General features: G+C 37.2%; 1 protein-coding gene and 1 pseudogene across 3 annotated transcripts in view; one reads left to right on the forward strand and one right to left on the reverse strand.

Annotated features, from left to right (window-relative positions):
- Positions 1-14,462, reverse strand: part of USP9X (ubiquitin specific peptidase 9 X-linked) — a 126,552-nt gene that overhangs the window by 22,593 nt on the left and 89,497 nt on the right. For all 3 annotated transcript variants that reach the window (XM_060002791.1, XM_060002792.1, XM_060002790.1), the window contains exons 27-32: positions 10,260-10,368; positions 9,882-10,028; positions 8,926-9,072; positions 7,959-8,181; positions 5,239-5,459; positions 2,491-2,681 (exon numbers count right to left, since the gene is read on the reverse strand). In XM_060002791.1, the coding sequence (XP_059858774.1) occupies positions 2,491-2,681; positions 5,239-5,459; positions 7,959-8,181; positions 8,926-9,072; positions 9,882-10,028; positions 10,260-10,368 (1,038 nt within the window). The remainder of the gene's footprint in view (positions 1-2,490; positions 2,682-5,238; positions 5,460-7,958; positions 8,182-8,925; positions 9,073-9,881; positions 10,029-10,259; positions 10,369-14,462) is intronic.
- LOC132418685 (large ribosomal subunit protein eL33 pseudogene) lies at positions 6,489-7,851 on the forward strand (annotated as a pseudogene).

Raw genomic sequence — 14,462 nt, forward strand, 5'->3', positions numbered from 1 at the left:
TTAGGGAGATTATTTTAGAGAAGACTAAAGAGGTAACAACCAAATTCTTGTGATTCCTTCTAGGATACCAGTCTGGAATTGGAAAAAAAAAAAAAAAGAAAGAATATTTTGGGGAAATGGAAATACATATTGCTGAATATCAGGCGTTACTAAATATTAAATTTCATGCATGTGATAACTGTATTAAACATTACATAGGAAAATGTCCTTATTCTTAGAGGATACATTTTGAAGCATGCAGGGGAGTTAAAGTGTCATATTTGCAACTATCAACTCGTTTAGAAAAAACAAACAAAAACCAAAACCCAAGTATACATATAAGCAAATATGGCAAAATGTTAACAATTGGTAAATCTGGGTAAAGAGTATATATCATAAAGGTGATTATTATACTACTTTACCTTTTCTGTTGGTTTGAAATTCTTCAATATAAAAAATCGGGGGTGGGAAATGTGGTTAACTAACCCACATATATATCTAGAGTATACTATGTATAGAGTATATTATGTGTCTAAAGTGTGGATAATCCAAAAGTGCTAGTCTAGACAAACTGCGAGCTCCACTAGCATAGGGAGTAATTAATTGAGAAGTCAAAAATGCAAGGGCATTATAAGATAAGCAATAACTATAACTGAATGACAAATTTTAAGACAAAAGCTCAAAAAGCTTGAGAGTAATCTGGAAGAGGAAGAACAGAAATGCTAAAAGCCTTATGGCAGAGACGAGACAAGCTAGAGAAAGAATGAGAACGGGAATAGTCAGAAAGGAAGATGAGAGGTGCTGAGAGGTGATGGGACCAAAAGAGCAAAAGCAGAACTGGGAAGGAGGGTGGTGCATGCAAGCCAATAAGTATGGATTAAGTAGGGGGCCTAGTTAGAGGAATTTATACGGTGAGTCATTGTATTATAAAGCAGTGGTTTCAAAAGAAATCTAAGTAGTATCCTTGTAGGCAAAAGGGGAGCTGCTCTGATTGAAGCAGGGAAGGTGGACAAGAGCGGCAGTGTCAGGTGACCCTTTGCTTCCCCTGCTCTCAGCTGTCTGGGAGATACCTTGAAGGGATTCTAAGGAGTATTATTTAAGGGAATCTCTTGGTGGTCCAGTGGTTAGGACTCTGTGCTTTCACTGCAAAGGGCTCAGGTTCAATCCCTGGTTGGGGAACTAAGATCCCACAAGCGTGCAGTGTGGCCAAAAAACAGGAAAAAAAAAAAAAAAAAAAGTAGTAGTATTTAAAAAACCCAATGCTATGAAGGATTATAGCATTCTCATACACAGTACATATATGTGGTTGTGCTACAGTATTTTAGCACAGTGCACGACATGATAGGTGATGATAAAAAAAAAACAAATGAAATAAATGAAGCCAGAGAAATAAGATCAAGACATAATCGAAGATTTTTAAAAAATTAACAACAACAAAACCCAATGTATTTATCGCACCTTTCCTATAAAATTGTACATTAGAATAGCCAAAGAGTTGCTATGGGGAAGTTTTCCTTTATAGATCTCCTCTAGCTAAAAAATGGAAGAATGATAAAATTAGAATGTTGCCATTTTGTAATCCTCATGAAATGCTGCATTTAGGCAATGATGATCAATGGCTGTTATAAGACAGAGACAGACAGACATTATGTACTTCTCACTGAGGTCATCGTTATCACCTATGAAGCAAGCCTTGTCTATCTGCTCCAAAAAAAAGAAAAATCACACCTGAATTTGATCAAGCCTCTAGATCTCACTACCTATTTATATGACATACAGGGGACTGAGGAAAACAGAAACCACCACAAGGATCCCATCAATAAAATCCAGATGGGAAAATTTACAGAGCTAACTACCTTTTTTATTCTCCCCAATAAATAACTACAAGGGTGAAAAAAGATTAGAAGAGACTAAAGAGTCATGTCAACATCTGCAGCATACGGACTTCACTTGGATCATGATTTCAAAAAATTTATAGTAAAAAAGTTATGAGGTAATTGGGTAAAATCAGACATTGACAAGGATATTAAGGAATTTTTATAAGACATGGTAATAGTATCATGGTCATGTTATAAAAAAGACGTTAGAGATACACACTGACACATTTATGGATGAAATTATGTATTTGCTTCAAAACAATCTAAAAAGTAGATGGCAGTGTAGATTAAATAAGATTGGCCATGAGTTGACAACTGTTGAAGTTGAGTGATGAATACATAAGAGTTTATACTCTTCTCCCTACTTATGTAAATATTAGAAGCTTTCAAAATAAAAAATTATTAACATCCGAAGAGACTAAAGAATGCTGCCTCTTACTATGACACTTTCTACCTCCTTTGGGGACAATGAGAAAACAAACCTAACTATGAAGTAAAGTTTGATTATTACTACTGCTTAAATACTAAACATAAAAGTGCCTTCCAGTATAGGTTTTATAAGTTTAATGTTAGTGTCATGAGATAGTCATAAAGGTTTAAGCAGTATCCCAATTACTATTCATCCATAGTTTACCTGAACTGTTTCCAAAATCCTCTGGGCACATAGTACTGTAGTCGAGAAGCAGCTAAATGACCAAAGATGACTTGAAGGTGTCTTAGAACACCAATATTGTACTCTTTCCTATCTTCTGTTTTACTTAATGCTGGTTTCTCTTCAAACTGTTGAGGGTATCCAAATACATCATCTCTGGGATCAACATTGCTCTAGAAACCAAAAGTTATCATTAATGAGCTAACCTAACTTCAAAGTATAGTAAAAATATGTTGAGACAAATGCTATACGATTAGTGAACAAATCACCTGTACTTCTATTTATTTCCAAAGCACTTAACTTTCAATTTATAAATTTTAGTTTACAGTATCAGTGTTTATATCCCCGCCCCTTTCACATAAGAGTTGTCATAAAGGAATAACCCTCACTAAGTATCGTAGAGGTAGGTAATATAGCAAAATACAGTAGAGTGATTAACTTAGACTGAACTGGATACAAATGCAGGCTTTGCTACTTATAAGCTAAGTAACTTTGAGCAATTAAGTGCCTCATGTGTAAATGGGTTAACACATTCTTCATGTAGCTGTTGTGAGAATTATATGAGACAATGTATATAGAGTGCTCAGACTTGTAAACATTCAATACAATATACATATTAAGATTAGTTGGAAAAACTAGATATCCATATGCAAAGGAATAAGGTTGGACTTTTCCCTAACACTATACACAAAAATTTACTCAATACAGATCAAAGATTTGAATGTAAGAGCTAAAACTATGAAACTCCTAAAACATAGAGCAAAAACTTCACGACACTGGATTTGACAATGATTTATCGGATATGACACCAAATGCACAGGCAACGAAAGAACAGAGACATACTGGACCTCGTGAAAATGAAAAAGTTCTGTGCAAAGAAATTGGAACCCTTGCACACTGTTGGTGGGAAATGTAAAATGGTGCAGCCACTGTAGAAAACAGTACCTAAAAAAAATTAAAAATAAAACTATAAAATGATCCAGCAATTTCACTTCTGGGTAAAACACCCAAAAGAACTGCAAGAAAGGTCCTGAAGAGATATTTCTACACCCATGTTCAGAGCAGCATTATTCACAATTTTGAATTCCACCAAAAGGTGGAATCAGGGACTTCCCTGGCGGTCCAGTGGTTAAGACTCCATGCTCCCAGTGCAAGGGAAGCGGGTTCGATCTCTGGTCGGGAACTAAGATCCCGCAGGCCACGCCGTGTGCACCACCGCCCACAAAAAGGTGGAAGCAACCCAAATGTCCACTGATGAATAAATGGATAAACAAAATGTGGTATATACATTCAAAGGAATGTTATTCAGCCTTTAAAAGAAAGGAAATTCTGACACATGCTATGAAATGGTCGTTACGTTAAATCAAACAAGCCAGTCACAAAAAAACAAATACGGTATGATTCCACTTATATGAGGTACCTAGAATAGTCAAATTTATAGAGATGGAAAGAGAATGGTGGCTGCAGAACTCTGTGTGGGACGCGGATGTAGAAATAGACAATGTCCAGTCCCTGCCCACGAGAAACTTAGTCTAGGGAAGGAAAAAAGCACACAGGCAAAAAACAGTGCAATAGGGTGCTGAGACAACACAGAGCAGAGGGTACCATGAGAGCAAAGTTGAGATACCTTATTTGAACTGTATCATACTTTGTCTGCTGGTACAATTAGCTATCTCTACTGTGCTTAACTCAACAACCTAGAGATGTGATGAATCACAGAACTAGAATCTGAACTCCACTTTTCACCCAGAGCAGTGGTTCTTAACCAGGTATATGGTGTGAGCAATGCCTATGAAACTTCTTAAAAAAGTAAAAATGCTCAGACCCCAAACCCTGGATGATGCAGTTCAGCAGACCTAGGGAAGAGTTGGGGTCTAGTGTATGTTTCAGAAGCCCTCCCTGTAAGTGATAAACTACCTCACCTATGAAGCAAGCCTTGTCTATCTGCTCCAGAGCAAACAGTTCGGTGACTGAAGAGAGGGAATGAGAAAAGAACCATTTAAGATATTTACTACAATCAGAGCATGCTCTGGCTTCTCTCTTCAGCTCTCACCAACACAACACCATGAGTAGGAAAAGGTCAAATAAAAACAAAGAAATACAGCGTGGACACAAACATGACCACAGCTTAAGTCTGGCCATAGTCTCTTCTTTAAAGAACGATGCCATAGTTATGTCAACTCTGATCCACCACTACAACCTAATTTTTTCACAGCTTTATTCTGCATTGAATACTTGGTAGGAGCCTAAATTTTGTCACAAGTAGAAGTTTGTTTCCTAAGCAAAAATAGTTATGATCTGGGAGAAATGCAAAAGTAATCTAAAAGTAAACACAGACAATGAAACTGGCATAGCACATATCTTGGCATAAATAAATGGAGATACATAATTAAAATATCAAATAGAAAAGTAAAAATATAATTTAGACTATTACTAAAAATGAAGATTCTTATCATTATACAAACTCTAAATTATACCAAACCCCCAAAAGTGAGTACATTAACTGTTGTGTTAAAACGTATAAACTATCATAAACATTAACTGTAGTTGCAAGTCTGTTAGGTAGTGAGCACTATGTCGAGGTAGCAGTCTGTGCCAGGAGATTCTAGCTTTATTTTCAAATATTTGCCAACAGGTCCAGTGAAAAGTCTAACGCTTTCTAAGAGAGAACAACAGTATCTCGTATCAGAACTTCAAACACAGAAAACAAAAATGCTAAATAAAATTTACCTCGTTGTCCTGCTTCTCATCCCCAGACATATCATCATCTACATCGCTACCTGTGCCTTCAATTGCGAGAATACCATTCCTAATGGACGGAATCATGTAGAGTTGCTGAATCACAGAATTCATATAACAAGTAGCCCCAGCGTTTTTCAGCCCCACAAATCCTTTTGGTGGGCGGGGTCCAACAGGTGGCAGATATTCCCACTCAGTAAGTGCTTCACAAGCTGAGAGAAGACAAAAGATTCTTGCAGCACAAATAAAAACATTTTGCCCACTTTAGACTTTATTAAGCTGATAAATTAACATTACCAACAATTCCACTACTCCTATAGCCACCTGAAATAGTGCTCTAGGTATGCATTTCACCCTCAACAAATTGAAGATACACAGCAACACATACCACTATATAGATTCTTACCCCACCATCTATGAACCCATGCTTTATCTAATGTTGCTTCTATGGCAGTCTCACAAGATGATACAAGGCTAATTTCTACATGTTAACTTTACTTTTAACTTTATTATAATTTAGTCATTATGAACTGTAACTTCTTCTACTTTTATATGTTTTTTTCAAGTGCCTTCAAACTCCTTCTGGCATGAAATGTTATACAAATATATCAACATATGATAGCTTACTAAGTTTTAAATAATCCTAAGATATCACCTGGGTTCACATCCAGGTTCTGATGCTTACCAACTCTTTCATCTTCAGGCAAGCCTCTGTTTCCTTCTTAATAAATGTAGTAAGACGTGCTTTGCCTATAATCACCATGTTATTTTGAGGAGCAAACGAGATAGTGGATTTGAGTTCTGTGAGAACTGTAAATCACTGCCTATATCCCTCTACCTAGTATAAACCTGGAAACAATGTAAACATCATCACGTATAAGACCAATTAAATAAATTATATAGTATATTGAACTGAAAGGTAGAAAGGTATATAGCTAATAAACGGATTTAGATAAATATTTACGTGTTGATAGGAAATGATCACAGATATATTAAGGGGAAAACAAAGTGAAGAACACTGTGCACTCCACACCAATCTGTGGTTAAAAAACTAAACAAACAAAAAAAGATTTTGTATGTGGATTTTGCATACTCAGAGATTCTGGGAGGATAGACATGAACTGAAGATGACGGTTACAGCTATTGAAGGGGACCAGGGGAATGGAATGGGCAGGAAAAATGTTTTAGAATACATCCTTCTCTGGTAGTTGAAATTGTTACCACACAAATGTACTACTTAAAAACAAGCGGCCTTTCTCTTTCTGCCGTCTTGGAGCCTGTGGAGGAGCACTGGGAACAGGACTTCTAAAACAGCAAATAGGTCTGGAAGGCTGTGGTCCAAGGCTCTATTTTTGCTGGCTATAAGCAGGGTCCTGTGAAACCAGAGGGTTCCTCTTCTTAAAACTGAAGGTGTTTATGCCCAAGATGAAACTGAATTCTACTTGGGCAAGAGATATGCTCATGTGTACAAAGCAAAGAACAACAGTGACTCCTGGTGGCAAACTGAACAAAACCAGAAGAATCTGGGGAAAGGTAACTTGTGCTCATGGAAACAGTGGCTTGGGTTCCTGTCAAATTCCAAAGCAACCTTCCTGCTAAGGCCACTGGCCACAGAATCTGTGTGCTGCTGTACCCCCTTGAGGGTTTAAACTTATGAAAATTAAATAAATAAAACTGTGGATTTGTTTAAAAACAAACAAAACCCCCCACCCTACTATATACAAACTTGATTGAATAACTGTCTAACGTTTTAAGAACTTTAATCAGAATCTCCTAAAATGTTAAAAAGTCCTTATATTCTAAAATATATCAAAAAACAATTTGACATGTTCTTAAAAACTTACCATAATCAATTATATTCTTAAGCTTTGTAGATAAATGGTTTTCTCCTAAAACAGAAGAGCCTCCACTGTGGTCTGCTTTCTTATTTCTGCTGTCTCAGTCATTTTATATTGCCCTCATCCCTTTTGAGCTTCGGTTCTATATCAGTAAGATCTACAGTCTACAGTCTGTTTCATGGGCTTCATGTGAGCATTAGCTGAGGACCAAGGGCACTAAAATATTATCTTCTCACATTCTTCTCTTTAAAACCAGATTTTCTTAGAACTCATATGAAAATAACATTAAAGAGCTTCTAAAGTGAGGGCCTGAAAGGTTTTCCAATGCATGTAATTTGAATTTTTAAGTTTGAACTCTGAAATTTATTTTGACTGTTTTATTATTCTGGAGTTTGGATTTCAGTCCAGATTTGACTGAAATGAAATTTATTTTGTTGCTCAATACTTGTACCACTTACAGGAAGACATTTAACAAACATCTGAAAACTTTTCTACATTAAGACTCATTGCTTGTAATGGTCTTAAACGTTATACTAGTTGCTGAAAGGAAAACATGAGTTGAAGATGTTTACTAGAAGGAAAACAGGGCTTCCCTGGTGGCGCAGTGGTTGAGAGTCCTCCTGCCGATGCAGGGGACACAGGTTTGTGCCCTGGTCCGGGAAGATCCCACATGCCGTGGAGCGGCTGGGCCCGTGAGCCATGGCCGCTGAGCCTGTGCGTCCGGAGCCTGTGCTCCGCAACGGGAGAGGGCCACAACAGTGAGAGGCCCGTGTACCGGTACCACAAAAAAAAAAAAAAAAAAAAAAAAAAGGAAAACAGAATTTGAACACATTAGAGAACTGTCATCAGAACTTTGTATTTTAAAATACTTACTAGTTATTGCTGTGCCAATGTAATACATTTCAGTCAAAGAATCTACTATCTGTTTGAGGTTCCTCACACAGCCAACAGCTAATGCTACAAGTAACTCAAAGCCTGCATTAATGGTAGCTGGTGAACTACAGACTGGAATAGCCTGTTCAGCTGGCAGTTCTCCATTTCTCATATACCGTAGGTAAACATTGGATGCAGGGAAGATGAAATCATCAATTAATTCCTACAAAGGTGAAAAACGGATTATGTATTAGCAATGATACATATTTATATAAAAATACATGTAAAGTTTTATATGCGTATGTATTTTTTTTTAAAGAAAGAAATGTCTCTTGGAAGGAAATAATGTTAAATTAATTGTCAGAATTCAAGATTTCATTACATTTCAGAAAACTTAGAGTTTCTAATAAAAAGATCCCACTTCAAAACACTATTTACTACAATTAACAAACAAACCCAATTTCTCAGGTTAAAAACTCATCAAGAATGAGTTGACTGTAGCACTTAACAAAAATTCACATTAAGTAAATTTACTCTTTTAATCACATGTATACCAAAGCTCATCTTGAATAAAAATGAAATGTCCTAAAATGATACTTTTTGTTTCCTCGAGTTACCACGTTATGTGAAAAAACTCAAAGAAACATGGTAAATATGCACAGTCTTACATAATAGAAGTCTGTCTCATTCTGAATAGTCTGATGAAGTAAAAAGTTCAGATTTTCTAAACAGAAAAATTAAATAGTGCTTGCTTACTTCACACAGTACTGAAATTTTATTCATGTACAAAATTTAGAAACGATATTTTAAAAGTTACTGTTACCTCTATATTCTTTAAAAGTAGAAAAGAGAAATGATCAAGAAAACACACCCAAGACATGATACCATAAATTAACCAGACAGATTTGCTAATGAACATGTAGAATGTTAATGATACATAGCTTAGGACCAAGCCGACAGAAATTACCTTAATGAGATTAGCACCTCCTTTTTCACAACCAATATGATATTTTTTCTCAGGGGTTTGAAAGGCCAGTAACTCTTTTGTTACTCCAAGGTGGCCTTCCAAGATTGTCTCTTCAACACCCGTTTCACCTGTTCTTTTAACATCATCCTGCCAAAGAAAAATATCAAATGCCTAACTTACAAAAGGGCGGTGAGATGTCAGAACAAGACTGAGCTAGACAGAGGCAATTCCTTCAAACCTTTCCATTCTAAGAGATTTTTTCTCTTCAGAACTTTCTAGAAGTAGGCTTTACAAACTAGAAGAAATGCTAATCTGAAGGCTAAAAGATACCAATCTGGGCTTCCCTGGTGGCGCAGTGGTTGAGAGTCCGTCTGCTGATGCAGAGGACACAGGTTCATGCCCCGGTCCGGGAAGATCCCACATGCCGCAGAGCGGCTAGGCCCGTGAGCCATGGCCACTGGGCCTGCGCGTCCGGAGCCTGTGCTCCACAACGGGAGAGGCCACAACAGTGAGAGGCCCGTGAACCGCAAAAAAAAAAAAAAAAAAAAAAAAAAAAGATACCAATCTCTTCAGAAATAAATTCTCATACAACTCTAAGTAAAAAGTATCAGGTGTTAAGATCAAAAGTTAAATTAAGTGCTAGTCTATCAGACTCATTTTTTGATGAAAACAATCCAAGAATACTTTTTAAAATGAAAATTTGCAAAACGGGCCCATTTGAAAATGGAAGAAGCTGAATATCAGTGTCTCAAGTCTTAAAGCAAGGCATTTGACAAAACTACTTACGCATTCATTCTGGGAATCATGAGTTAGTAATATCCACCAACACAGAGTATATTCTTTGGTCCTTTTATTACTCTTTGTTGTTTTTCATTTAACCAAAATGCTCAAAACTATAAACTATTAATAAAATATCTTATTTATTGACGATAAACACAGTATTAAATGCAACTTACCCTAATTCTTTTAAGCCAATCAATTTCATTATTGAGAAGAACTTCAGCATTGGGTATATTAATATTACTATTGTAAGCATAATTAAGAAGGTGCCTTAAAAGAATAAAGTAGTCGCCTGAATGTTTAGCTCTCTCTCTGGCTGTGCTCTGAAACAATAAAGTAGAATAATATGAATTTACATGTCCATGTTCAGAATCCACTTTTTAAAAACCCAGAATTAACTAGAGTTAATAGACTAACATAGGATGGGAAATTACTAATATTTTTAAAATAAATATAGACTGCTCCAACTTTAATACAAGCTAAAACCATGAATTCTTGACTGTTCCATGTACAAGAATGAATCACAATGATAAGTATATTAAAAAATGTCTCACCCCCAAAACGGTGAAGAGCAGAGTAATGAAGAAGAGTAAAGGCCTGTGTCCCATGCAACATCTGGTGCACATTAAAAAGAACTGCTCCTGTGCCACCTGGCGAACAGTTCTGAAATAAAAATGTTTCACATTTAATATATTATCTTCATTTAGAAAAAGAAAAAAAAAGATTCCAATGCTGTCTCTCGGGGTGGGGGGGGGTATTAAGGGGTAAGTAAATTAAAAGTAAAAATACAAGAATACGTAACACCCCTTTAAGCAGCAACGTTTAACAGATGAACTTAGGCTGTGTGTCAAGAACTAAAACCTCAAATTGTCACTGAAGAGTTTAAGGGATACCTTCTAACACCCCTTTCTTGGAACAGGCTGGAAATGTTCCTCTAGGTACAAGAGTTGTACAGTAAGCCTTAAGCATCTTTTGGGCATTCCATAGAATTATTCCATTGTGCTCTGGAGCGAACAACTCTGTAGAAATTCTGTTACAATTACACAATAAGGATGTTGCTGCAGATGTCCCTGATATTATACTAGTGATTCCCAAAGCATGTTACCCAGATCAGCAGCATCTGAGAACTTGTTAAAAATGCAATTTCTCAGGCCCCAGCAACCTGCGTTTTAATAAAGCCTTCAAGTGATTCTAACATGTGCTAAAGATTGAGAACCACCGTATTATACAATATTCTATGATTACCCATGGGAAAAACTTGTCTCTGGTCACAGTACTGGGAATTTTACCTGAGCATCATGGGTCTCTTAAAAAATATGTATACTGTACAGATCTCACCAGAATAAATGCTCCAAGAGGGCAAAGACATCATCTAGTTTATTACTGTGCCTCCAGAATGAAAAATGATGTCTGGCATATAACAGGTGCTAAGAACCAGTTACCAGATGTATAAATACTGTTTGTTTACAAGATGGAGGTCTGTCTCCATTAGAAAGTAAGCTCTTTCAGGGCAGGGCTTTGCTTTGTTGAAGAACCTAGAACAACATCTGACATATGGAAGATGCTCAAAAAGTATCTGCTAACGAAGCATTTGTCTATCGTACAAACTACATTCGGTGAATAACTGTTTCTGGCAATGTGCTAGCTGATAGACAGCTTAGAAACAAATTTTTAGTTCAATGTAAGAACTTGACAGTATACATTCTGTGTACTAGCCTCCCTCCTGGATATGTTTTAGGTTTCTGAAACCTGTACATGGTCCTATAAACCATAGGGACCTTTAGAAGCTTTGTGGGTTAAGTTTGGTGGAATCCAAATAAACTGACATCAGGAGTACTTGGTTTTGTTGGGGAGAAGGTCCATAACTTTTACCAGATTTTCAGAGGTATATGTCATTCATACTGCCCTAGTTTATTTTTTAAAAAGTAAGGTATGCGGCCCAAATAAGAGTGAGGGTCTATAAAGAGTTGATGCTTGTCAGTTCCTGATGAACCCTCCCCTCACACACGCAGACTTCGGTAATGCTTCAAAAGAAACACATCTACTAAAAAATCCTGTTGCCTGTATCTTCACAACATACTCAAAATCTGATCATTTCTCACCACTTCTACTATTGCCATACTTCCAGACTCTCTCATCTTTTATTTGGATTAATGAAATAGTCTAAGTGCCTTTCCTGCAAAGCAACCAGAATAAACTTAAAATGTTAACTCAGAGCATATCATTCTTCTGCTCAAAACCCTCCAATGGGGGACTTCCCTGGTGGTCGAGTAGTTAAGACTCCGTGCTCCCAATGCAGGGGACACAGGTTTGATCCCTGGTCAAGGAACTAAGATCCCGCATGCCGCAGCAAAAAAAACCAAAAAAAAAAAAAAAAAAAAAAAAAAACAAAAAACCCCAATGGATTCCCATCTCACTTAGGGTAAAAGTTAAGGTCTTTACAATGATCCATAAAATCCTTACAGGCTGCTTATTGCCTCTCTGGCCTCACCTCCTACAACTCCCCCACCTCTGCTGTTCTAGCCACACTCGGCTCCATGTTGTTCTTTACATGTCAGGCATGTTCCTGCCTTGGGACATTTGCATCTGTTGTTTCTTCTGCTTAAAACACACTTCCCCCCGGGGCGGGGGGGGGGGGGGGGGAGGGGGGGCGCGGGCGGATAAAGTTGGAATTTGGGATTAACAGACTACTACATATAAAATGGATGAACAACAAGGACCTACTATATAATACAGGACAGTATTTCATAATAATCTATGATTGAAAAGAATCTGGAAAAAAAAATGTATAACTGAATCACTGTGCTGTACACCTGAAACACTGTAAAACAGCTATATATACCTCAATTAAAAAATAAAAATTAAAAAAATATATATTTGGTCATTCAGATGACCAAAATGTATTTCTCATATAAAAAATGAAATAAAATTTAAAATGAAATATGATGGAGGTGTTAGCTAACCTTAGGCTATGGTGGTAATCATACTGCAAGATATGACTATCAAATCAACACTTTGTACACCTTAAAGTTACACAGTTATATGCTGATTATATCTCAATAAAGCTGAACAAAATAAAAAATACAATTTAAAATGAAAAACAAAACAAAAAACCCCCACCCAAAAACCCAACACACTTCCCCCATTAACTGCATGGATCACTACCTCATTCTTTCAGAGCCCCAGAGACTTCAGGGAAGTCTTCTCTGACTATCCTACATAAAACTGAACTCCAATGACCCTGCCTCCCCACTCATCCCCATTCCTGATTTATTTCTCTTGATAGCATTTATTAATATAACATACTACATATTTTCCCATATGTCTTCTCTTCCCACTCCCCATCCCCTTTAGTACAGACTCCAAGAAGGCTGACATTTTGTCTGTTTTTTTTCACTACTATATTCCCAGTAGCTAGAACACTGCCTGGTGCATAATGGGTACTTGATAAATTATTCATCAGTGAGACTGCCTACAATATTAAAATCTAACACTACTTGGATCTCAGCATCAAAGGCCTTCTGTAAACCGACGCCTACTAATCTCCTTTTCTGCATTATCCCTTTCTCTTCTTCTACCAGAATACTCAGCTGTGCCTTGAAAGCACTATGCCAGGAGTGGCAAACTCAAATGCCTCCATGGATCATCAAGGTAACATAAAGGAGTTAAACAGGCAGAGTATAAAGCAACAGGTGCTGGAGGAGGCTTAAAAAAAAAAAACAAATCCACTTAAAGGAATTCAAATCCAATTATGAGCAATTACAACAAAATATCAGTGTTGTTATGTGGAAGCAGACCTCTTCTAATAGCAACAGAGGTCTGGGAGACCTCTAGGGATAAAGAAAACTTACTGGAAAATGTGGCCCTGAAGTTGAAATTTTCGAGTGTGTAGAAGCAAGAGCCAAATTGTGGAGTGCTTATAAACCAAATTTAAATGTTTACACTTAATTCAAAGACAGTGGGAAGACATGGAAAGATTTTAAGCAGGAAAACAACACAATCATATTTTGCAAGATATACTCTGCAAGTATCGAAGCCCGGTACTCTGATATTTATAATATGATGATTTAAAACTGCAGGGCAGGGCTTCCCTGGTGGTGCAGTGGTTAAGAATCTGCCTACCAATGCAGGGGACACGGGTTCGAGCCCTGGTCCGGGAAGATCCCACAGGCCGCGGAGCAACTAAGCCCGTGCGCCCCAACTACTGAGCCTGTGCTCTAGAGCCCACGAGCCACAACTACTGAAGCCCGCGTGCCTAGAGCCCGTGCTCCACAACAAGAGAAGCCACCGTGATGAGAAGCCTGCTCATGCAACGAAGAACCAAAGCAGCCAAAAATAAATACATACATATATAACTAAAACTGCAGGGCAGGGTGAGAGTCAGTACTAGGGAAGAAAGTCAGATACCTAAAGCTCAAAAAAGATCTTAACCTTAGAAGACCCCCCTTGTTGTCAAAGACAAGATAACAGAGGCATGAGAAGAAGTGCTGTGTACGGTACTTTTTACTTCATCGTGCACAAGTTTCAGGAAGAAGAGGAGTCAAATGGTTCTAACTTCCTATAATGGGGATTTTCATAAAAGTAGAGGGCAGAAAACTTATTAAACAAAGTTCCTTGATATTTAGTAGCAAAGAAAGTGACATAAGTTCCTAATTTAGTTTAAAATTTAAAAAAATCAGCATAGATTAAGAAATTTGTACCTCCAGGTCTGACTTCATCAAAACTCATGGCTAATCATCTTTCCTCTCCTCCAGACT

Source organism: Delphinus delphis, chromosome X, assembly GCF_949987515.2.
Source record: "Delphinus delphis chromosome X, mDelDel1.2, whole genome shotgun sequence".
NCBI lineage: Eukaryota > Metazoa > Chordata > Mammalia > Artiodactyla > Delphinidae > Delphinus > Delphinus delphis.